The sequence below is a fragment of the Meleagris gallopavo genome, chromosome 5 (assembly GCF_905368555.1).
Source record: "Meleagris gallopavo chromosome 5, MGAL_WU_HG_1.1, whole genome shotgun sequence".
NCBI lineage: Eukaryota > Metazoa > Chordata > Aves > Galliformes > Phasianidae > Meleagris > Meleagris gallopavo.
The window spans coordinates 38,145,956-38,171,538 of record NC_139408.1 but is presented as its reverse complement, the minus strand read 5'-3'; the positions used below and the strand labels follow the sequence as shown (position 1 = coordinate 38,171,538).

Below are 25,583 nucleotides of genomic sequence, written 5' to 3'. Positions count from 1 at the left end.
CTCAGCTACATAGAATCTGCTAGAAATTAGGTGTGGAGCATAAAGTGGCAGAAGCCATGTGAATGAATCTGCATGCTGAAGGAGCTGCTGGCTGGGTTGCAGACAGAGCAGAGGCTGTGACCTTCCAGGTGGCTGAAGGAGGAAGTGCTGGTGGTCCATCTGACACTAAGACTAGGGAGGATGCACAAGCTGTAATGTCATAAATCTTTTTGTGTCTTCCAGAGTGAACCTGGAATGGCTGATAGGTGTCACTAGATATTCCCAGCATGTTGATTATGGTTACTCCACCTAAAAAGGGTACTTGGAGGGAAAAAAAAAAGAAAACAGAGGTGAGCCGGAAAAACTGGCTGCGCACTGCATCTTGCTAGAAACCTGAGCGATGCTGTGCCCTCAGATGGCGGAGATGCCAGTGGTTGGCTCTGGGAAGAAGTTTCACAAGCACAAGGTGGGATCAGAGCTGGCCCTCCAGCGCTGGAGCAGGCAGGCTGCTCCTGCCTCTGCCAACAGCACAGCAGGCAGCTGGGCCTGACTTTGCCCAGCTTTGCAGCCCAGGCTGAGATGAATATTCAGGAGCTGAAGAGACGTCCCCACCTGTGGCGGCCAAGGCTCCGGGCAGGGTCTTGCTGAAGAGCCCCTTGTCCGGCCGCCTGTCAGAGCTCCGCAGGCTCTCAGCTGCCCTCTCTGCCCAGCATCCCCTCAGCATCCCTGGGGCTCACCGGCTGCTGGGGCGAGAGCAGCCCTGGCCCAGCTGCGGGAGGGCACAGGTCAGCACGGGCCTCAGTGTGGCGGTCGTTCGGCGCTGGCCACACAGTGGGATTTCTCACTAATTGGCTGCCTGGCGGAGGGCTGAGCAGGACAGCGGCTGCAGCGAGAGCCAGGCCAAGGCAAGTGGAGGTGACAGCTTGGATGATCTCAGCAGAGCTGTGCCTTCGAGCTCCCCAGCTGCCTGAGGAACAGGTGCCTGCAAAGCAGCTCTCTGACTGTGGCAAACTTCTCAAAGACATTTAAAGGAAAACTGCAGCAACAGGCCCCAGGATGTCCCTTAGAGGGCAAGAAATGCCTCACCAGTGTGTTACCATGCCTTTGGGATATATCTGTCCCCCCTCTGCGTGTAGGCACAAGAGCCAGGAGAACCTGCTGTCCCGCTGGCTCTTCTATGCAGGGGCTCCCGGCTCAGGGTAAAGCTTGTAATAAAATGCAATCAAGGGTAACAGCATCTCTGTGGACAGAGACTGACCTGTGGAGAGAATTACTCAGTGACAGTGTGGGAGAAAGTCCCTGTACATAACAAAGACCAAGGAGGAAACAGACTGCAGAGGCTGTACAACAGAAGGAACAAAGCACTGCACCGAGGTACCCTGCCAGGCTTTTGCTTCTGTTTATTTCGTTTTGCACTAGAGAAAACCATAAACTTAGTGTTCTGAGTTGCACCTTCCATTTGTGCAGGTTTCCAAAGACTCCTGGATTTGCCAGTGCTGGTTTTATCTCATTGCCACTGAATTCCATGGAGAGATTCCCAAACTCCTTGTTGAGCGCTGCCTCTACTCTGTACTACCATGATGAAGGCAATCACATAGAAATTCCTTCGAAAAGAAATTAAAGGCTCCAATATTTTTACAGGCACTTTGAAAATATTTCAGACAGAACTCGTGGAAATGCTCTGGGGGCTCCTGCCAGCCCCTCCAGCAAAAGGAACTGCATGAATGTTCTCATTGAAAAGCGCCAATGATTTTGTCCATTTCTAGGCACAGGCAATGCTCCTTAGGACTGTTAGAGACTCTCATGAAACAGAACAAAATTGCAAGCTATTTAAAAAAAAAAAAAAAAAAAAAAAGCTCTCCAGGCCAGTTGCTATCAATGGCAAATCAGGCCTGAAATATTTGGGTCCTTGTTTTACTCATAACTTCTCCTACCCTCTGCCAATATCCACAGCGCCACCTCTCCACAATCCCTCTCCTTCCTCTCTTCTTACAGTTCACGAAGTGTCTCCTTTTTCACCTTCATCACCGAGTAGCCAACCTTCCACTTGCCCAGGCTCCTGCCCACTATTTGCTTTTCTTAGCGTGTACATCTTTCTTTTTCCAGCAGGCTCTAACAACACAGCTAAGTCATGGCACTATGCCTACTGTAGGGAACAGAACCACACGGGCTGCAGTGCTGCAAGAATACAGGCATATGCTTTACTTTTAATATTGCCATTAGCTGCAGTGAGATGACTGATACAACATTAATACATACAGAAATGTTCACAGGACCATGTTCTCCCAGTCTCATAGTGCAGCACTCATCCAGAAATGGTTTTAGCCATTTCCAACAAGAACACCTTACAAACTCCTACTGCTATCTATGCAGTCTCCTGCAAGTGATCTTCCCCAGACAGAACTCCTCCAAATTTTCATTTCATATGACAGATAAAACTGCCAGAATGAACGCTCCTAAAAGCAGCACTCAAGTCCCCCTGAGAGAGTATCTCAATTTCATTTTAGCTGATGAGAGAGCAGAAAAGGTGGACACACGTGCCAGGTACTGCATCACCAGCAGAAGACATGGTATGCCCATGACGGAGGAGATAACATAAAGCTCAGTGCCTACAGTGACAGTAAAGAGGATTGGGTGAGACTTCCCTTTATTGCTCAAAATGACTGGGAATGAAATAAAAACAAAGCCTTTCTCATGGATTTTTCAGCCTATAAACAAGATACTAGTTTCAAAAACTGCTCATTATAGAGATATAAAATACTGAGCGAGCATCACATGCTGGATTACACCACTGCAGATTCCCCTCCATCCCCCATATAATAGCAAGCAGGTGCAAACTATCAAAGAATGAAATCAAAATGAGTGCATCCACACAGAGGTTAGGGTAGGAGACACCAGTACAAGTGTTGGCTAACAGGGGAGTTGTAATATACCCCATCAAAATGAATGCCTCAGAACATCCAAGTCCAGAGGATAACTAAGAGCAGTACTTTTATTACAATAGCTAGATTGAATGAGGTCTTACACTATAAAAGTTCCATAGCTAAGTTATGACAAGACACTGCCAGCATGAGGCAGAAGCGTGCAAGCAGTAGAACGAAGAAACAGAGGGGAAAGGCTACATCTGGGTAGCCAAACAATAAACAAGAAATAGCAGTTTTTAAAGTGACACACAAAGTGGGGTTTTGTGCTCATGACAAAGAATGTGCAGTGACAATCACCTCTTCTGCCCATTAGCAAAGAAGTTACTGATGACAACCACAGACAGCCACAAGCAGGAGATGGAGGCACGCCTACTATCTACTGCCCAGCTACACCTGCAAGTTGTCAAGTTGCACTTCCTCTCCTAGGAGCTTATTTTTGGTTTAGTAGCAACACCTGCAGGCTCTCATCACAGTGAGATCTGGTCCTAGTCCCACAAAATTCAATGCTTTGTTAAAGACAGACAGAATTTGTTCAAGGTCATAAATCAGAGCTGTACCTAGAAATCACGTCCCAAGTCCAGCCTACAGTTGTTCAGTAGAGTGGCTGCCACATCTCACCGGGCTGCTTTAAGTCATCTAAGCTCATATCCAAGATCCCAACACCCAAAAAAAGTCTCCATCTTGCTTCATCTGATTAACTTCCACCAGCTGGGTGCGTATTTCCAGTGCCAGTTCAGAATGGGCACTTTTGCAGTGAGGATGGAGCTGTCCTCTCTTCCCATCCACTGTCATATCCAGAGAACAAAAAGGGCAGTGGCTGCTGGAACTGGCAGTCCCCTGCCACTAAGCAGGCATAAGAATGAAACTAACTTTATTTTAAGTTGCTTGCTCATAAAATGTAAAAATGAGATAATTACAATATCTCTGCTGCTGCAAAACTTTGTTTTACTGAATGCTGTTACCTTCTGCATCACGTTTGGGGAATTTTAAACAGGCAAATGGAAGAAGGTCTGATTGAAGATGAAGTTAAGTGAAAGAAATTGGTCTCATTTAGCACATGACAGGATTCATCTGTGTTCTCAAGTCCACTGAGGTAGCATCATGGGCGTTTCATATTCATGAGCTGCTGCGACACTGTGTCCCCTCATTTACAAAGCACCGTGTTCAGCAAATTCTGTCCCTGTAGACACACTGTGCATTTCATGGTCTTGTCAGAGAGACATCAAACACTTCAGTAACCAAATACCAGAAAATGGCTTTAATTAGCGCATCTCAATGCAATAAATAATTTTTCTCTCTAAGTGGAAAAATGGAGAATTAAAAAAAGAAAAGAAAAAAGTGGAAAGCAACAGGCAAAAAAAAAAATCTTCAAAAAACCATAAGGAATAAGGGACACATTCAGCCTCTGCTGAACACACAAACAAGCTTGAAGGCTTTTGGAAGCTTTCTCAAGAGAGCAGCAGGCAAATGGAGAGGATAAAGAATACTTCTTTGGATGTTGAGACATTAATTTCATAGGGATACCTTTCCCTTACTGAAATTGCCCTAGGAAGAGGCTGATACTGAGCAGTGTACCTTTCAGCCAGCAGGAAGATGAAAACAGTAGGGTGAAAAGCAAGTGGTACTACAGCTGCTGGGGCAGTCTTAAAAGCTGAGACAAGCAGAAGATAACCTGAGGTTCTCATGTCCCAAAACACACCTCTGAGAAGTATAATGGCATGACCTAGGCAGCTGAGAGGAAAAGTCACTCTTTGGCCTGAGGATTTATAGGACATAGACGGGATGGTTCATGCAGCAGATTCAGCAATGACCCTACAGCCTTGCTTTACAGATGCATCAAACAAAATCATTTTTTCTTCAGCCACCAAGCTCTGATCATACTGCTAACTAGATGGAGGACTAGCTGGGAGGTTGGGTGGTTCACTGAGACACCTACTTCCTTGGATAGCATCTCACACGACAGTTTGCTGGACACGCATCAGCCATATTTGCTATCTTTCAAGGCTGCTGTTGTCACAAAGCCTCAGTTTTGATCCCTGGGAAACATGAGAATAGATAAGCTGCTGCAGTGCAACCAGGGCACCAAACAGCCACGTCAAATGAGTCGCTGAGCTCTGTGCAGGTGGCAATCTATGGCTTATACTGTGCAAGACCAGATACTAAAGGCTTTAAAGACAAGGAAGACCTTAACGTATAGGTTCTTCACCAGCAGAGGACAGGAGAGACAGGAGGCCAAGATCAGGACCTGGAGTCCAACACATTCCTGAGGTTATCAGCATCTACAGTGGCCAGACACCTCCTAGCCCTGACAAAGCACCTGACCTGCCCTCCTTTCTGCTAACACCTGTTTTTTTCCTTACACAGGTTGCTCTTTGCTCCTTTGCAGTATTCCCCTGCTGAAACATACTCAGGAGGTGGCAGGGCAGAAGATGAGAAAGCATGAGGTTCCCTGGGAGGGTTTGGTGAACTGAGAAATACAAAACTGTCCTCAATAACACTGGAGATGAGTGATTTTGTGCTAGAGTGTTAGTGTAGAAGAGAAAGAAGCTTCTCAAATGCTCCTGTGGATCTATGTTTGGGAGCAGGCGTATCTGATTCTATTTCATCCTCTTCATGTTACGCTGGAAAAACAAGACAAACTACATTTCTTTCATGCTAAATCCTTAGGTTTTTTATTTTTTTATATATATTTATTAAAAAATGCCTCTTTGATCGGCAGCACCCATGACATTTCCACATCCAGCAACTCCTCAGAAGCCTCCCTCCCTCCACACAAGGCCACCGCTGCTGACAGCTAGCCGGGTTTGATCAGAGCCACTCAGAATCGGATTTTCATAAGACAGATGAGGAATCTTACTGCTGCTCTCTCTCATATCAGATGAGAAACTGAGGGGGAGGGGGGACAGGTCCTGAGGGAACGACACTACAATCAAGGGCTACGTGGTTCTCTCTCTGTCCCTCCACTGCTGCAATTTTCAAAGGAGCTTGCCTCAGGCAGTTTTAAATGATGGTGTCTCAATTCTGTAATCATCTTTCAAGAGCTTTTTCTTAAAGGGTATTTTAGGTAAACCTAGTCCGTCAACTACACTTATGGACTCAGCAATCACAGGACCAACATGACTATGTATCCACCATACTGCAGAATACAGTGATAGAAGATGCTTACCCGGTCCTTTATTTTCAGCCCCAAACAAGCTGTGCTCACTCCCTTACAATTAAACTGTCCACTGCCCGGTGACAAGTGGTTAGCCACTCCAAACAGGATTTCAGCCATATCCCCTGGGACATACTCTCTGTTTCCCCCATCCACCATGGCTGCCAAAAAGGCTTCCTCAAACAGCGGAACCTCCAGATCACAACGTCAGCAGTCATTGTAGGAGTTCAAGTTGGCCTGGACCAGCAGCAGAGGAGAAACCATGATGTTGGTCTGAATTTGCCCTGACCTTGTGCAAAGACTTAGGGCAGTGCAGTAGGAAACAGCAAGTGAAGGAGAGAGATGCACTGACAGAACCACACACAAAGTCATAGCACAGAATCCAAGAAACACAGCAGTCACTGTCACTCTGCCTTAGGCCCCTTTCTTCAGTCCCTCACACAAGCTCTCAAACACCATGTTTGTCACTCTGTATCCATTGCAACTCATGCTCAATGCTTTTAGCCCAGATAGCTCCGCCCAAACCTGCTGGCTCTCAAGCCTCTGAAGGACTCACTCCATGGCAGTTCCTGCAGATTCATAGAATCAGAGAACCCTTGGAGCTGGAAGGGACCTTTAAAGGTCATCTAGATTAACTGTCCTGCAAGGAACAGGGACATCCACAGCTAAATCAGGTTGTCCAGGGCCTGATACAGCCTCACCTTGAAAGTCTCCAGGAACCTCCTCTCATCTTACCTCCACTCTAGGCAACCTGTTCCAGTGCCTCACCACCCTCACTGTATAAGATTTTTTCCTTACATCTAACCTAAATCTACCCTCTTTAAGCTTGAAACCATTTCCCCTTATTCTACCACCATAGACTCTGCCAAAGAGCCTGTCCCCATCCTTCCTGTAGCTTCCCTTTAGATACTGAAAGGCTGCTCTCAGGTCTCTCTGGAGCCTTCTCTTCTCCATGCTGAACAGTCCCAGCTCTTTCAGCCCATCCTCACAGGAAAGGTGTTCTATCCCTTGTGCCGTTTTTGCAGCCCTTATCTGGACGTGCTCCAACAGGTCCATGTCTGTCCTGTACTGAGAATTCCTCATCTGGATGCAGTACCCCAGGTGAGGCCTCACCACTGCAGAGTAGATGGGCAGGATCACCTCCCTCGACCTCCTGGCCAAGTTTCTTTTGATACAGCCCAGGAGACTGTTCTTTCTGGGCTGCAAGGGCACACCGCTCTGGCTCATGTCCAGCTTCCCATCTACCAGCTCTCACCCTTCTGGCTCGTGCTTGGCTGATAAGGCTTTCTTTGTCATACACTCCTTGTAGTCACAGCCCCCGGAAACCACCAGCACTTGGTGTGTTCTGTCAGAACAGCAGCTCACCAGGAAGCAACTGGCAAACTTCATCGGGAATAATGCAGGCAGCAACAACCCTGTGCTCTTACTCTCAGTTCTATTCAGAGCAATTTCAACACTGGTCTATATTTGCATGAAGCTTGTAAGGTGTTTGGTATTTTATATATCCTCTGATATCCTGTGATGGCCACCTTCTACCTGACAGACGACATCACTCCCAGGACAACACAGGGACCATGGCACATGCCCACTTTCTCCATTTCTTGTTTTTTTTTTCGTGTTTTTTTTTTTGTTTGTTTGTTTACCAAGCAAGATTAATATTTGATGGAGCATTAACACATTTTCTACTGCCCCTGTTATACTCAGAGCCTGGACTCCTGTCCTGTTCAAATGCAAAGGAGCTGCTGCCACATGCCAGAAGGGTAAGAAGTCCTTCTAAAGATTTGACATTGTATAGAGAGGTCTCATCATCAGCTCTGCTTCCTCGAGGAGGCTTCCCAGCAGGCAGGAAGGGATTTTGCCTTGAGGGCACAGATCCAGTGACTGTCTCTTGGCAGCTTTCCTCACCTGCAGGTCACGTCGGGGTTGTCTGTGTAGCATAGGCAGGCTTTCATTTCAATCAGCTCTCTCATTCACCCACACTATCTGCTTTAAAATAAGCTGTTGTTCCCATAGACAGAGTATCACATGTGTCACAGACCAATCCTCCATGAAAAGCCCTGTTCTAGAAGCTATGCAACAGTAAGAGAGAAAGGGGCAAAAGATTTCTGAAGATGGGAAAACAGTCTTTAGAGGAAGGAGAGCAGGGAGACAGAGGATAATATCAGCTAACAGACCCCTGCTCCAGTGCTAAGAGGAAAAGCCCAAGGACCATGCAGTGAGGAGACGGGCATCCAGGGTGTGCAGCCTAGTAGAGCAGAACAAATTCTTGGAATTCTATTTTCCAAGAATGGAACATAGAGGAAACTTTTACACAATGAAGTTGTCTGCTGACAGAAAAGTGTAGCTGCATGTCAGAATGAGACACACAAGCTGAGTAAAGTCACACACAAGCTAAGTAAACCAAACCCAAACAAAGCAGAAGCAGAGACTCTATAATCCTGCTGGAGAAAGGAGCAAAGGGAGGAGAAAGCCCTTTCACCTACACTCAGTTGTCCTGTCCTCCTCCCACTTTATGACAAAGAATAGTCTGTACTGGGGAGAAACTGCTCGTGGCTGCTACAGAAAGCACTTGTTAAATTCTCCTGATCGTCTCCCATCTGCACTCTCCTGGCTGTACAGCACTCAGTCTCAGCTGCCCGTTTTCCCTGTTGACATGGACAGAAAATTGAACAATTACCCTTAAACTCCTCTCTCTTAGATTGCCCAGATTGCTACATACATGGCATTAAGCCCCCAATTGCCCCTGGCTGAAAGTGACTCAACTAGGCCTGTCCTCTAGGAATTAAACATTTTTTTGAGGTTTGTGAAAGTTTATTATTCCTCAAGATGTGACGCATTAAATCCTGTTAAAGCAAGTTTTCCATGGTACAGAGGAGCTGGGCTGCATCACAGTTCGGTTGAACACACAACAACCTAACAAAGGAACGTTAGTTATCCACTTGCTGTGACTATGTTCTAACGTGTACCAGTGACTGCTCAGGAGGGTGGGCACTGAGCTCAGAGAAGGAAGGCACTGTAGGAAACCCCAGAATCCATCAGACAATGCACCAGAACTGTTGCTGGAGAGATGCTGTACTTTTTCATATCACTCTTTCCAGCTTGGAGTTTTAAAGGAGCAGATGGTGCTTTTAGTGAAACACATTTCTTTGATCCCTATAACTCAAAACTGGCTCCTTTTTAAAATGGCTCTCTTGTCCTGGACTAGCCTCAGTGAAGAAGAAATATAGGTTAAAGAAAATGAATTCTGAGCAAAGCTTGAGCCAAGACACTTCACTATTAATATTTCAGTGGTTTATTTCGCAAAGTGTGGATGACTTGCACCTGGGTTTCCCTGTGCAACTGTAAGGAGTGGCTGAAAATGCAGATAGGTCCATGTATGATGCTCCCATCTGGTCCATCTCCCTACAGCATCCCAGGTTACTTCAGTCTTCACACAACCTTTCCACACTCTGAGAACCAGCTGTCCTTCTCTCCCAGACTCCCACATTCTCCACATGCCAAACCATGGATTCTCTCCAGGGCTTGTCATTTTTCAGTGCTTCCTCCAATGGACTCCAAATTCTAGTCTCTGAGCTTCAGTGCCATACAAAAGATTACAGCTGAGCACACTTCAGACACATAAGCTACCTTTTTAAGGGCAGAGTGTTTTGTCTTTCATTCTTTTAATAAAAAGGTTGGACAGCGGACAAGCAATGTTAATGGAATGGTACAGCTAAGCTTTCTAATAGGGCAAAGGAAGGTAATACAAGCGTATTGGTTGACAGCAGCAATCAGTAGGCAGCCGCGCCTGTTCATATTAAGTTGTACAAGCTAACACATTATGCAGCAAAAAATAACCATGACCCATCCTTGGGGATCCATACACCAATGTCTTGATTTAAGTGTGGTTAGAATCTGGGCTTTTCTGCTACAGTTAAGGACACAAGCCCTTCACTGTGTGCAGGGGAGGCCAATATGACTCTCCTTAAGGCACAACCACAGCATGCCTTTTGCACCGGCCAGCTCTTACGTATCTCTCTTCTTAATTGCAAAAGCATTTTTAATCAGGTTTTGGAGTTAGATGTCACCTGTCCTCATTGCAATTGCTGAGTCCACACAGAGAACTGTTCCCCCAGAATCAGTCTGTTTAATCTCCCTGTATCACTAGGACCACTAGCATGCAATGTATTGATCATTCAGAGATTTTCCATATCAGAGCTAGATCTACAAACCAGTGTATCTGATTATACTAGAAACCGGGTGGGATCTCCCAGTAATGTTTGCGGGATCCTTCTTCTAACACATGCATATAGTCCAAAGTTGAATTCTGATTAGCAAACAAGCCGAAACTAACTACAAGCCACAAATTAGGTACAAATAAATAAGTGAAGCGTATTACAACTTATCATGTCTTCATATCATGTTCTGTATCAATTCTATTCTGTATTTATAGCCCAACATATTCTGAATTTATAACCCAAGCACTAAAAGTCATATGCTGCAAACATGTGGCAAGTTTTTACACCCGGTTAGCAAAGAAAGTTATTATACTCTGAAAACAAGATCAAGGCTCAACAAGAAGGACAGCCCATATGCAAACAGACAAATAGCTATACAGAACAGACTATCAGCCTCAGTGATATATCATGAAATTTAAGAAGCCCAAGAAACATCCCAGGGGGGAAATTAAATCTATTCTGAAGATGCCAGTGCTATAAAGGTGCCACTTCAGGCAGTCATATGCTGCTGTGCTTAATCTGTCTGGAAGACCCGAATAAGTCTTCTAATTAGTCACATTAAACATATTGATGTCTCATCCTTTGTGACTTCCAGTAATTTTCTTAATGCTTGGCAATATTTTACAGATGCAACTTTATTTTATACGCTGTATAAAATTCTTAGCCCTTGAAAATTGAGGTAGCTCCTAGAGACTTCAATGAATTTCTACATCTATGGCCTTCCAGTGTTTGCCTAGGACTTCCTACTATGGATTTTTCCTGGGCTTTCTCTTGCCTCAATCAGTCTTATAAACGTAGGTCATATAAACAGTATGGAAAACTAGCAGCGGTATGTTAGGAGTCCAGTACAATAACCCACCAGAGTAAGTTCAGCTTATGATCTAAGATCTTGCATTAGTGCAAGTGTTTTTCTTAAATAACGAGTTCTCTAATGACAGATGCCTTAAGAAAACTGTGCAAGCACTTGTCCTGATAGGCACAAGATAAAGCTTTTATCACAAAACACAAGAGGAGCTTTAAGCAGAGCCTCCTATCACCTAAACTAGGGGACAGCAGTGATTTCTATCCCCGCTTTTACCTTTTTATCAGTCTTAGAGCTTTCTTCTTTCCCAGTACGCTATTATTCTTATGGAGGTAATCACAGAGAAGTGTCCCCATGACACTTTCTTTCTTCCTTAAGGCATTTATTATTCTGTGTCAATGAAGAGACAGACTTAGACTATAGGTTCATTTCATCATCCTTCTCTCAATCTTCTTTGCTCTCTCTCCTCCATTCAGCAGCTGTGAGACTTAAGCATTAGCCACATTTGTTTCTCTCCTCAAGCTCATTCTCTAGCCATTTCTTACCAGAAGTGAGCCTCTGCTCACTTTACTGGATAACCCCCAGACAGGTATGAAGGCAATTCTGGCATCAAGTAGGTGAAAACATACCTCCTCCCTCACTTGATACCTCCTGGCTCTGCTGCCTGAGACGATGACTGCAACAAAACACAAGGTGAAAAGAATTTCAAATGAAAGCCCAAAGAAGCATCTTCTTGCATCTTCTTCTTCCCCACAAGTCTACAATGCCTCATATCTGCGACAAATACTTAGGTTATTACACTTAGGCTTAGACAGCAGAGCCTGGCATGAGTCTGCTGGGAAAGCAGACATGTTCCACTCTTCTTTCTGTCACACGGGAATGACACAGCCAACATAAACTCCATATCCAGGGAACTACAGAGCAACCAGTCCTGACCCATGACCAATGCATGAATTTATGCCAGGCTCTGCATCCACCCCAGATTCCAGATCTTGATGTACAGGAGCTTAGACAGTTGCATCCCCTTTCTCTATTAAATCAGATGTAGAAGTTGTGAAAGAAGTCTCAGCAACAACGGGAACTTACTCTTCTACTTCTTCTGCATGCTTTTTTCCTGACCTGCAAGACAAGGAAAAGTTTGTGCTTAGAAAAGTCTAGAAAGATATAATATATTAAAAAACATATATTTCTCTGTATCACTCTTAATGTATAAAACAGTTCCTGCAACCAGGTCTAATATCACACATCACACCTGTAAAGAGTTCTTAATGACCACTAAACAAAGGCATCAAAAAGTCCTTGAATGCATCAAGTCAAAGCAGAATCATCTCAGTCCCAAAAGATAATCAGGTCCAGATACAGCAAGGAACAGAGTCCCTATTTTTTTGAGTTTCTCAGATACTTTTTTCATACTCTCTGACATCAGCTGTGGGCAGAGCTTGCCTTACCTGGGTGCAGAGGTTGGCACATTAAGGAGCAATAAAGAAAGTATAATTTGTCTATCTTCCCCTGAGAGATCAACAGGTTCTTCTAGCCCTTGGTTGTGCTTAAAGATTATGTGGTTGCCTCTGAGGGTTAGGAGCCCCATCTGAGCAGGCCAAGTTCAGGTCAGACATGCTGTCGCTGCAGTAAATCAGGGTTGATCCGGCTGAGTTAACAGAAGTTCATAATAATAATGTGGGGGGGAGGCACTGGCAAATGGCAGCTCCCTTGCTCACCACCCCAGCAAGCCCAGAAGTAATTCAGTTCCGATTAGGGATGCTTGTTCAATATGCAAAATGTAAAACATGGAGGTTGCTGAACCAGCACTTTGAAAAGTTAATTAAATGCCAGGTTTCTTTTTAGCAGATACTTCATCACTCACTGATTGCTTTGGCCATTTTGCAGAGTGAAGTTTCATCTCTATGCATTAGGAATAAATATTCTCCCCTCTCTCAAGTCAGAGCACTATGACAAGAGTACATGGGGCTTGACCCTACCACGTGCACTGTCCCAGGACACACCAAGACGTGAGAGAAGCTGCTGCACTGCCTTGCACTTCACTTTTCAAAGCACTTCCTAGAAACAGGCAGGCTTCTCATCAGTTCTCTCTGATGAGGCCACAGGCCTCATTGAGTCCTCCTATGAACAGTCCACTCTTCTAAGTGCAAGACAGTGTCTAGATATGAGAAGAAGAAAGATCCTTGTCTCCACTGCTCTCCTTGGAGCTTGCAATCTGTGAGAAGGTTAGACCCAATAAGTAATAATAGTCCAATAATACCACTGCTATGGTCAGAACTTCAGCCACATAAGTGACACCTGCACCTGAGCTTCCAGCAGAAGTACAACAGAATTGTGAATTTAGGAGACTTCTTTCAGTGAGGAGTAATTGTCCAGTTAAGTCCTTTTCCTCAGTGATAGTGCAAAACACGCTTTGTGACCCCCTGATGCTACAGAAAGAGAAAGTAGTGGATCAGAGCCCACTGCCAGCTCACAACAGAGTTTGGAATCTGACCAGGATGAAAAGACGATACAAGATTTATCCCATTTTCTCTCTCTTCTCTCTCTCCCTTCTGCCTTCACAGAACTGCTTCCCACAGCCTGTCTTCAGACCCCTGGCACTCACATTGGGATCATTTCCTGCAGGTTCTGTCTAACCTCTCCTTAGCATGATCCCATTGTTCTTGGTAATTGTCCAGCCCCCAAAATCCCTCTTTGTCCCTCAGCACTCACGCTTCTTACATTCTTGCTCACTGCCTGTCCTCAGGCAGGAGTGAAACATGTTTATACTTCCCAGGAGAGGGTCACACCTTGCTATCCCTACAAGCAATTGCTGTTTCTTTTTGCTGAGCTCCCTCTCCTGATAGATACGCAGGTGGCCCACTGGGAACACAGTCATATTTAGTCCTAGTGGCAGAGACTATTCTGCTCTTTCTCAGACTTAAGCTTTTACAGACTTTTCCTGATTATGTTGTAAATGGACTCATTGAAGACAGTAAGAAAATATACATTATGAGAGTTCACTTCACTGATCTAGATGACTCCAAATCCGGACAGCTTTGTTGGGGGTATCAATACTCTTGCTTAGGTTTAATTTCCTGTCTGCACTTAATACTTTCATAATTTGTACAGAATACTCAGATTCCTACACACTTCCAGAAGGCAGCTTCTGCACTCCCAAAACTATCTGGAAGCTTGCCAAATAGCTTTACTTTGTTATGAAATAACTGCACTGCATTGAAAAAAAAAAAACAGTAATGTGGAGAATTAATAAACCAGGTAGGGACAGCAGTACTGCTCACTATAACGCCAGAGCCTGGGCGTTAGAGCCTGTCAGACAGGACAGTTCTCTCTAGGGCTAGCTAAAGCCCCACTGTCAGTCCCAGTCCCCATGCTCCAGGGCACAGAGGTGGCAGTGGAGGAAAGAATCTTATGTCGACAGTACTCTCATTTATACAGAGCATTTAAATACCAATGGAAGCAGAGCAGGAGATAGAAATGCCTGCTGTTCTGTTTAGGTGAGACATCTGCTTTCAGTCACCTGCACGACAGAGGTTTGTTAATATATGACTTGGAATAGCATCATTTGATGAAACTGACATTTCAAACCAGCTCATGGGTAGAGAACTATCTGGGTTATATGGTGTGAAACTTCTGTAAGGACTTTCACATTTTACACTCTCTGTGACCTTGATAACCAAGTTAAGGTAAAGAAGACAACAATCAGCTTTCTTTTTTTAAAAGTCCCAAACCCAAAGCCTTCCTTTTATTTTCTTTGATGACATGTTACTTTTTAATTCCTTGTTTCAAGCTGGGGAAAAAAAAAAATCACAAAATATTTTTGGTTTGTTCTCCTGGCTAACTCTTTGGTTTTTTGGCTGAAATGCATCATCTAAATCTACCTAACAAAGTGATCCAGAGAAAGGACAAGCTTTGGCCCATGTCCTGAGGTTAAAAACCATCCAGGCAATAAGTGAAGAAAATTGTTAATAAATTCCTGAAATGTGTCCTGCCTCCAACCCTGCACATTTCATAAGGATGGGTAAGGGCTGAGCTACACGAGACAGCGTGCCTGCAGGACCAGCTACCTGCTCATCCCTTTGGTCTCCAGGTGCTATCAGCAGCTTCTGGAAGCCCTGCAGGCATTCTTTGTAAAGTTACCACGCTGCTTACAGTGTAGTGGAGTGCCCATTCCTGAGAACTGGCTCAGATTTATCAATGCCAATTGCAACATGCTGAGACCAACATTTCATCCTTTAAGAATATCATGCCCAGGTGCACAGCATCTCCCTCATCCCTAAGGGCATAACTTTCTAGTAATGAGTGAAAACTGACATGGAAGAAGATAGACTGTAAAGTCAGGTCAGTATAGATAGATTTCCTACTCTTTTCTTGTGTTCTCAGCAACAAGTGCATTACCCTCGTTTCCTGTTTGCTCTAACAAGAGGCAAAGCCTAGGGAGGATCGCAACAAGCATCCATAAAATGAGCAATTGTGCATGAACTATAGAATGGAATGGTTCGGATGGAAGGGACCTTCAAAAATCATCATGTCTAACTGCCTGACCAATTCAAGGCTAACCAAAAGTTAAAGCAGATTATTAAGGGCATTACCCAAATGGCTCTTTAACACTGACAGGCATCAACCACTTCCAGCCTTTGACCACCTTCACGTTAAATCATTTTTTCCTAACATTTATGCTGAATATCCTCTGGTGCATCTTTGTGCTGCATGGATATATACACTTAAGTAAGGGCAAGCAAAACAACACAGTCCCGGGAGCAATGCTCAGAAATGCACTGTCTGCTGTATTACACATCAGCCATCATCAGCTCTTGTGAGAAGAATACTTCTGTTTCTCTCATTCTTTTTGGTGGGGCAGAAGACCCCCGGCAGACCCCAGTGCATCCTACCACACAACTTCTGCTATGCACTACCTATTTCTCTCCAAGCTGTGTGCCGGAGCAGAAGATACAAACGTGATCTCGCTCTGGAGCGTTGCTGGCCGGAATCCTGCCTCGTGCTGATGAGAGGGGGCTGAATTTCAGAACCCCCCGCACCGCACGGCACAGCCCGGCTGAAAAGGAGCTGCCTACAGCCGTGCCCAGAGGTGAAAGGCAGCTCTAATGTAGACATCATCTCCGTTAAACTGTTTCTTTCTCATTTAATGGACTACCACGGAGATCTAAATGGAGATAAAGTAGCAGGGCTCAGAGAACAGCCAGGCTGCTATCTTTATGCAGCATGACAATGTGCAGTGGTTAATTAGACACCGTTAACCTATTTTAGCGACGCACATAACTGGGATGAATGGAGGGAAACGTCCTTGAAATCCCTCCGTGCTCGCAGCTCACGCAGCTCCGCTCACGCCCGCAGCCCGCTCCGGGGGAGGGAGGACCCCCCGCACCCGCCATGGAGCTGTGGAGCTCCGACGGGACGGCGGGGGACGACCGAAGGTCTCCGCCGGGCCACGGCCGCCCTCTGCCGGGCCTCGGCGGCGCGGCGGCCCCGCGGGACGGGCTGCTGGAGGCGGGTGTGAGGGGACCGGCTGCCAGGGGGGCCTGCAGGGCCGCACGTTGCGAGGTGCTTCGCAGGGCCCGGCAGCCCGGGGAGAGTCTCATCTGCCTGCCTGTTCTTGGCATGTCTAAACCACTTCCCTTTATTTTAATCATAAAACCAAACAAACACCGTACGCTCCCGCTCAAGCATTTTGTCCGTGCCCATCACCGCGGTGAGTGGGTGGTGAGCCACGAGCAGCAGCTTGTTCAGCAGCCTGAGGCACAACTCAGCACACATCCACACTGACGCACCAGTGAGCGCTCCCAGCTCCCCACATTTGGGGCTCGGTCACTGCTTGCTCGCTGGGGCACAGCGGGTGGAGAACACCCACCAAAGCTCCACAGTGCAGAACCGCAGTGGTGCTGGAAGGCATTACACAACACGTCCTGACAGCTATCTCGTTTCACCTTCCTTGGCTTCTGAGCAGTTGTTCAGGTTTCTGAACACACCTCTCCCAGGACTGTGGCAGCCTGGAAAAAACTCCTAAAATCAAGCCGAACTTTGCCATCAAAACAGCACCCTCACCGGAGCCAGGACTGCAGTGAGCCTTTATTTCTGTCATAGGACACCATCTCATGGCCCTCCACTCCCAAGCCCAGGGGCACATGGGTGTGTGTTGGTCACATTTCCTCAATGGGGTTTGGGCAGACACACAATTGTGGAACCTGTAATGGTCCTACAGATGACACTCTGGTGCCTCACATCTCCTTGGGGTGCCTGGATCGCATGCTAAGTGCTGCATGGGTGGAAGAGGGGCACGGCAATGAGCAAGCACTCTCTGCAGGACAAAACCTGGGCTGGAGTGCCTCTCCTATGAAGAAACATTGAGGGAGCTGCATTTTTTCAGTCTGGAGAAAAGGCCCTGGACAGACTTCATTGCAGCCTTACAGTACTTGAAGGGAGCTTACAAGCACGACGGCAACTGATTTTTCACACTGTCTGACAGTGATAGGACAAGGGTGAATGGCATTAAGCTAAAAGAGGAGACATTTAGGTTAGATAAGAGGAAGAATTTTTTCCACTCAGAGTGTGGTAAGGCCCTGGCACAGCTGCCCAGAAGCTGTGGGTGCCCCATCCTTGAAGGTGCTGAAGGCCAGGCTGTATGGGACCCTGGGCAGCCCGAGCTGGTGGGGGCAGCCCTGGTGGGGGTGTATGCAGACGTTTGGGACTGGGTGGGCTTTAATGTCCCTCTAGCCTAAGCATTTCTGTGATCCTATGATTTGACAGACACTGTGGCTGAACAGCTCTTGCTGACATGAGTGTATGAGGCACTAGCCAATCTGTAGCAGAAACGCTGTTTTTCTCCTCATGTCCTAGTATACAGGCTTACTTAACAGAAATAAGAAAGGAAGAAAGCTCTGGCAAGCAGGCTTTAGGAACTGGCACAAGAGAACAAGTGGGCAGATGCAGTTCACAGGGTTGCTGAACCTCAGCCTACACACTTGCATCGTCCCTGTAACAGATGTTCCCAGGGTGCCCCAATCCACTTGCTGGTAAAGAGCCGACCAGCAGAGCTGCTCTGAGCTCCCACTGAGCAACAGAAAAAACAACAACACTCAACACAAATTCCTGCTGTGTGGGAAAACAGCACTGCAGCTTCTAGAGGTATCCACCACACATCTTTGTTCCCTGAGAACGGGGACTCCTGTCCAAGAGATCACATCCTCAGTCTCCAGTGAGCACCGGGGCCAACTCTCACATCAAATGGGGTTACAGGAGCATTTCAGTTTCCATTTAAAGGGAAACTTACATTTCTCATTGTTATGATTACAGAGAAACCAACTGCTAAAGGAAACAGAACTAGAATGCAAAGACAAAGAAGATGGGGTTCTGTGTTTTTTTCCCCCCAAATCCCACAACAGAAAGCAAACTCCAAATTCTGAAGGACTCAGCCAAAGTCTATTTATTCGTGTCATTGAAAACGTTATACTAAAAACAAAAAAAAAAAACAAAAAAAAAACAAAAAAAAATAAAACCACAAAAACTCAGACAAACTAAGTGTAAGTGCCACCTTGTGCTGCCATCTGAGAGCCATGTCTTCTAAAAAAATGGTATCTAAAAAACTTGGGAACAATAGAGTGGCTATACAGAAAAGGGGAGGACAAAGGGAAATGGGGGCAAACAAGTAGATCAGGGTCACCTTAGTTCTCTTTCTACAGGTAAACTGCATCAAGCCAGACTTTACAGTCAGTTTAGAGGTGACCTAAATAGGCCAGACAAGTTTTTAGCCTTGGCTTTGACTGATTCAAAAGAGTTCCAAGTTGGATGTGGTCTTCAAGAGTGCTTTGCTTTTTTAAGCCCAAACTATTTGGGACAGCAAGTATGGTCTTCCCTGGATGTGCCGGTAAATTCCTTGGAGACGCTGAGAATTAAGGAAGGAAAATGCTTTGCTTTCAATCAAAAAAATGAGAGACTTCACACTTTGCCATCTCAGCAGCTTACATGGACTGCTACCAAAATGTCAAATATCATGCTTTTGTTGTGCAGGCTCCATTTTCCATTTCCTAAGGGAGCAAAATTCTACAGCCCTTCTACTTCTTCAATTGTCCAGTGTCTTTCAGGAAAAAGACAAAGAAAACTTCACTAATAAAGAAAAAAATAAGCAGAAAAATAGCTTAAAAAAAAAAAAAAAAGACAAAAGCCCAACTCTTTTTCCAGGCTCCTCTGGGCACTGCAAAGACACAGGTATGGGCATAAGTCTAGCATTTTCCCTTTGCTGGAAACCCTTGCTAGTCACACTGTACAGGATTAAAAGGAAAAAAATCCCCCATCACAGCAATGGTACTGAGGGATTCTCAGATGACTCTTTTGTCTTTAAGGGAGTTTCAATTTTCTGCCAGTTATCTTTACTGAGTCTAAACAGAAACACCAAGGAGAGCTCACCCCAGCAATGACATGGAGGAACAAGAGGACAAGAGCCTGTTAGCATTCCTGGAACATCCAGCTTATTAAAAAAAAAAAAAAAAAGAGTGAGAGAGAAAGGGAAGAAAAAGCCCACCCCAGGCCTGCACACTGCAGCTTACCGCCATCTTGATGTCCTTGATGCGTGCCGATGGCGTGGAGGCGGCTGGCACCAGAACAGCCCAAGAGAAGGAATGAGAGGCCAATGGAGATTTATGTGAGGAGAGTGAGATGGACAAGGTAAAATTGTCAGGAGGAGTTGTTAGAAAGTAAAATATATTGTGACAATTCCACTCCTGCCGTTCATCAATAAACTGACAGATCATTTAGTGTCAATTAGGAGTGATAGATGGACAAGTCCCCATGATCCTGGGCCAAAATTAATGGCTGGGAGGGAGAGGGTGATTGAAAATGACGGCTGACATTGAGAGGAAAGTCCTGAAGGTCCCCAAGGGGCTATTACTTGCCTCATTCCCTTGCAGATCAATGCAGGGACAAACCCAAAAACAGACACTTCAAGACAAAACTTAATCAGACTTCCTTTTCTATCTTCTCCTTCTCAGTTGTGCCCCCTCACTTGGTAGCCTCGATCCTTTGTACCTTTGTACTCTTCACATCACTGAATACATCCACAGAGGGTGGCAAGATGCAGAGGGAGCCTGCTGTTGTCCCCACCACCAGGAGCTTGGCTCTGCTCCTAACATGGCAGTGTCATACAGAAGCCTAGTCCAAGATTTATCTCAGCATTGCAGGACTGGGAGTGGAGGGCAGACACAATGACACAAGCTTTTCCCTGCCATGTCAGATAGAGAACTTGTGAGCGCTTTACTGCTCCCACTTGCAAGACAGGGATGGCCAGAGGTTCTATAAACCAGGCACTCTTGAGGGTCATCTCATATAGATACAACACAGGATAGTTTAAGCCCATCTTCTTCAAACAGGAGGTTTTTAACTTTACTTAGCTCTAGAGACCTTAAATCATAAAAAGCCTTAATCTCTTAAATAACTTTCCTCCAGCTCCAGGGTGCAATCTCACCATTGCCCAACCTCCAGAGCCCTAAGTGATGTCTACACAAAGGTTGAGTTATCAATACCGTTCCGCTCTAAAGGTCATCCCAACTGCATCCACTTCCTTCTTATAGAACCTTAATATTTATCTTCCTGTGAAAGCCATTGCTAGACACTGTACCCACATGTCTGTTCCAAAACATTCTGGTCATTCACCTAAATAAGCCCTAATTATTCCAATTCCATATGACGGAGCAGTCAGAAAAAAAGAAGTTTCAGTTGTGGCTGGAGCACCTGTTGCTAAAATGCCAGGATCCATGTATAAGAAAGGAGACACATGGGATAAAAAAAAATAAAAAATGAACAACATACTTACAGGAAGAAAAATAAAGGAAATTCTATAAGGAAAGTAGGATATAAGGAAAGTCAAATAGATGAGATCAGCAGAACCTGGAATTAAATGGATCTTCGAAACATCTCTTCTTTGTCAAATCCCCACCAGTATGCAAAAATGACTTTCTTCTTCCTTCTCCTATTGGCAGGCACTTTGTGTTTCTTCCTTCCAAAGCATGAGATAACCTGACAATAAAATCTTTGCTTTGCTTGACACAAATGTCAACACTGATGTTATTAAGGACATCAGTACAGCTTTCAGAATGGCACTTGAGCTCCATCCAGTGGTCGGAGCGATGCTTCTCTAGCATAAAACCATCTGTAATTACTACTATTTATGTAATGTCAGCAGGGTGCTAGGCTCCAAGCAGCTGCCTTGGTTCTTGGCTGGTCCCCTTTCCTGCAACACTGGGCTAGAATATTGCTGGGGCAGCAATGGGACTGCCTCTTCTCATGGAGAACTACTCTTTTCTCTCTGTACAATGCACAGTACATTCAGCTGCAGAGAACCCCATCAGCAAGCAAAAAAAGATTTCTGTGTCATTGCTTTGCACCATTTATTTGCTGATGGCAGAGGGCAAGTCTGAGGGTTTGCTCAGAAACTTACCTATAGTCCTCACTATTACCCATATCAACAAATTGGGACTCTTAGTAATGACAACTGTTTTACAGAGGTGCTGGGAGTCCAAAGTAATCACTCCGTGCTTGACTTTTAGATTATTTTTTTTTTAAAGAACAAGAAAAAAGTACAGCATTATGATCATTCTTGGGACTTTAATATCTGACACTTGTAAAAGCCATGGGAACTCGTGACAAAATTACTTTCTCTTCCTTGCACACAATCTGTGCAAATTAATTTTAAAACTAATTATGGACTGGAAAACTTTATGGGCTTTCCTTCTCTTCCTAACTTGCAAGAGTCTGAGACGGAACAAATGTAATGGAATGAATCAGCAAGATGGTGAAAATATTTGGAAGTTCACTTTACTATGAGAAGAGTTGGATGGGTAAAGGCTGAGGAGGGAGCAGCAAAGGTAGAAAAACAGAAAAACACGCCACAAATTTAAATTCTAACCTAACAGGTATCCAGTGGAAACACAGAGAACAATTTCAAGCAATCATTTCAAACTGATAAAACTTGGAATTAGAAATACAGCAAAAAAGAGTTAAAATAGCCCTGCAGGAAAAGCAGTAAGTATGCAATTTTAACTGGCTGAAACTGTCAGAAACAGAACAAAAAGTTTATACCTCAAATAAGGAAGAGAACGATGCACAGTCAGAGACAAGACTTTCCCAAGTGGCTGCAGTATCCCATCTGACCCAAAATATATTCGCACAACAAAGAAAATCTAAGTCGCTCTCCTCACTCTCACTTCATAAGCAAAATACCACAGAACGTATTGCTGTCAGTTCAAAATTACTTACACAAAATTACTTAAAGCAATATACTTCCAAGTGTAGTCTGAGTTACACTGGCATAAGAGCTCTTTATGGCTGATTCAGATATGTTAATGGAAGCATGTTATTCTAGTGTATCGATATCTATCCCAGTGAAATTGGAGCAATGACTTGATGGTCTTCCAAACTGAGACAGACTGGTAGAAAAGCTATGGGGAGATAAAGCCTGAGAAAACAGAAACAAGAAAGCTACAGCAACATTGGTATGACATCAGCCCATCGATGACTCAGACTTTTCACATGAAGGTTCAACTCTGGGATATGTCACAAGGACAGCCTTACAGGCCAGCATCTCAGGCTTCTCTGAGGGAAAGGAAAAGAGATCAGCCTGTCAAGAATCTGCAGCTGAAGGGAAGAAATGACAAGGGAAGAGATGTACAAAAGCCTCATCCTTCCTACAACTAAAGAATGTCAGAGCAAACCTTCTCTTCATAAAATTTATTCCATAAAAGCTCTTAATACAAAGGAAGAGAATACTGTCAAGTATGACACAATACTGTATGCATGAATGAGCAAGAGGCACGTCTTCATCTTATGTCCCACTGGGCAGGGTCCTATGGGTAGAAGAGTCTGCAGCCCTCTAGCTCCTGCTCTGCTTCCAACCTTGTAGGAGTGTTTACTCCAAGCACCTGGTATATCCATTATCCATGCAACTGGGATGCTGGAGGAGCACTGCTGATAACTACTGCTCCAAATCTATCTGATAAGGCTCAAGTTAAACCACAGAAAACATCCTACAGCAGCACATAGCACCGTGCCATTATATTAGGAACCTGAGCACTGTCCTTCAGGGCACATTAGGCTCAACTCTGAATAACTGAATTAGCTCCTATCCAGTCCCTCACATAGCCACCAATTACATGATTTATTTTTCCTAAGCAATGCAATTCACCCTTGTTCTTTGCTATCACATTTCCATAAGATTCAGCTTGGTTCTACAAAGGGCTGATATATTCTTCGGAGACAAAGAGCGAGCCATAATTTCCCAAAAAAGTACTGTTGTACATCTTTCCCAGTTCCCAGAAAATACTGACTGTGTTACAGGTCTCTAGATGTGCTGTCCCATTCTCAAGGTTCCAAGAAAGAAAATATATAACTTTCTCCAGAAATCAGTGTCTCCAAAGCACATGTCCAGACAATGCACTTTTACTAAAGGCCTTAATATATACAAGCAATTTCACACTACTCAGTGGGCAGAGCCCTTCAGTCCTGTGAATAACAAGTGTAACAGCAAGGTAACTTTACAGCTTGATAAATAACAAATAGATTGAGACATCCTTCTGGTCTGAACTGTCTCTTAGTTCTGATACCTATCCTATTACAGTATCTGGGTATTTCTCTTAATGTGTCCTTCATAAGAATCAGACTTTTAAATATACATTCTACAATTTGAATAATTTTTTCTTCCATCTCTTCTCTCAGACCATCTCCATCCATCTCCATTATACCACAAGCCCATACACACATAAACATTAACTAATTTCATCTTTACCATCAAGGATAATCACTAAATCCTGAACAGTTCATTGCATGCTTGTCAGTGGGTCACTGACATGTGTCACTCTCCTGGAAAGTATGTGGGCAATCAAATCCCACCCCCAGCTTCTGTATTTAACATCCTTATTGGCTCCTTCCAGGAATCCCACGTGGTCTATACCAGATGAGGAACACACTGCCTCCTGAAGACAGCGATGTAAATGCACTTTATAGCCCAGACAGGTCAATCTGGAACCAAGCAAGAGCAATACCTCAAATGGTTTCAAGGAGTTACAAGGATATTGGAGACACCAACTGCAAGATCCAGAAAAAACTCTTCCAGTGCCTGCAATTCCAAAGCCCAACCAGTGATATTAAGTTAATCCATGCTGAAGCCCCTATTAATAAAGAAAGAGTGAGTACTCACTTGGTAGATGCCAGCACAGGATCGACTGCCCAGCCTCCTTGCCGGCGTGGGGGTTTAGGTGGTGGTTCCTTCAATAAAAAAAAAAAGAGAAGCTTTACAGCCAGCTCCTGTCAAGCCAATTCTTACACCAGCTCCACACACACACAGGCAACAATTTACCAAACAGATGGAGAGATAATGCTTAAAGTGCTGCTTATTCATAAAATAAAAGATATATAAGATAGTTTTATACATGTCTATGTAAACTGGACATACACTGCTTTAGTCAGTATCTTGACAAGCTTCAGGTCTGTGTGCCTTTGACTTGTTCAAGAGACAAAGCACAGCTGATCTGCAGAGGATATGCTGCACTCTAGAGCACGCTTCACTGGGATCAACTTCACTACTGCTGCTCACAGTTCAGTTGGGAGCATCATGTTCTACATGTTTGCTAGGACACAAGTCAGTCAGCACACATTTTGGACACAGTATTTTAGATGAGGAATCGCTCCCTAGAAAGATCTGCTTTTCCCCACTGACTAGAATAGGAAGTCAGATGACAACTACACCAAAGACCTGTAAAGTTAGGCAAGATGAACCCTGCCATCACCACCTCTGGGATGGTAAAGGGGTAAAGGGTTCACTCGGAGCTAGCAAACTCCCTGCTATTTTGTCTTGTGTGGCACTCGGCCGCATGGCAAGAGAAAACAAGAATTCGACTTGAGGCTCACAACAGGAATTTCCAAATACCAGGCCCACTATGTGAGAGCTGCCCAATGTCTTCTGCAGTTTGGGGCCCAGCCCCCTGCCTGAAGCACCTCATGCAGCAGCAGCTTAGTGTTCTACACAACATGCAATGCTGAAAGGAGAAGTAAGGTGAACCCAGTGGATGAATACTTATATATAGCTCCTGATTGTCACAGAATCATATTATCATTAAGGTTGGAAAAGACTGCTAAGATCATCCAGCCCAACCATCACCACCGTGCCCACTAACCATGTCTCTCAGTGCCACATCTACATGGTTCTTGAACACTTCCAGAGATGGTGACTCTACCACAGTCTGTTTCAGTTGATGGTGCCCAGCTGCAACAGACTCATGAAGGAATGATCCAAAAAAAAAAAAAAAAGGATAATTGGCTAAAATAATGTCCAAAAATGGGGAAAACATGGTAAATGCAAAGGAGTCTAATCTGGGGTGAGGGAAAGAAGACATACAGCTCCCAAAGCTTTTATTAAGAAAGCGAATGGGCTGAGTGACTCCTGAGGATCTCTGACCTGACAAGGGGAAGCTTGCTTGTGAGGTGGGGTCAAACCTGAGCCAAAG

At 44.8% G+C, this 25,583-nt stretch overlaps 1 protein-coding gene across 3 annotated transcripts in view; it reads right to left on the bottom strand.

Moving 5' to 3' along the window:
• The window catches only part of IFT43 (intraflagellar transport 43), a 43,659-nt gene that overhangs the window by 3,051 nt on the left and 15,025 nt on the right, over nucleotides 1–25,583 (bottom strand). For 2 of the 3 annotated variants that reach the window (XM_085225353.1, XM_085225354.1), the window contains 3 exons: nucleotides 24,278–24,345; nucleotides 12,163–12,195; nucleotides 11,706–11,752 (listed from right to left, as the gene is read on the bottom strand). In XM_085225353.1, coding sequence (XP_085081479.1) covers nucleotides 11,706–11,752; nucleotides 12,163–12,195; nucleotides 24,278–24,345 — 148 coding nt within the window. Of the gene's footprint in view, nucleotides 1–11,705; nucleotides 11,753–12,162; nucleotides 12,196–24,277; nucleotides 24,346–25,253; nucleotides 25,443–25,583 lie in introns of those variants that run through there. The other variant, XM_085225355.1, reaches the window with a different exon arrangement.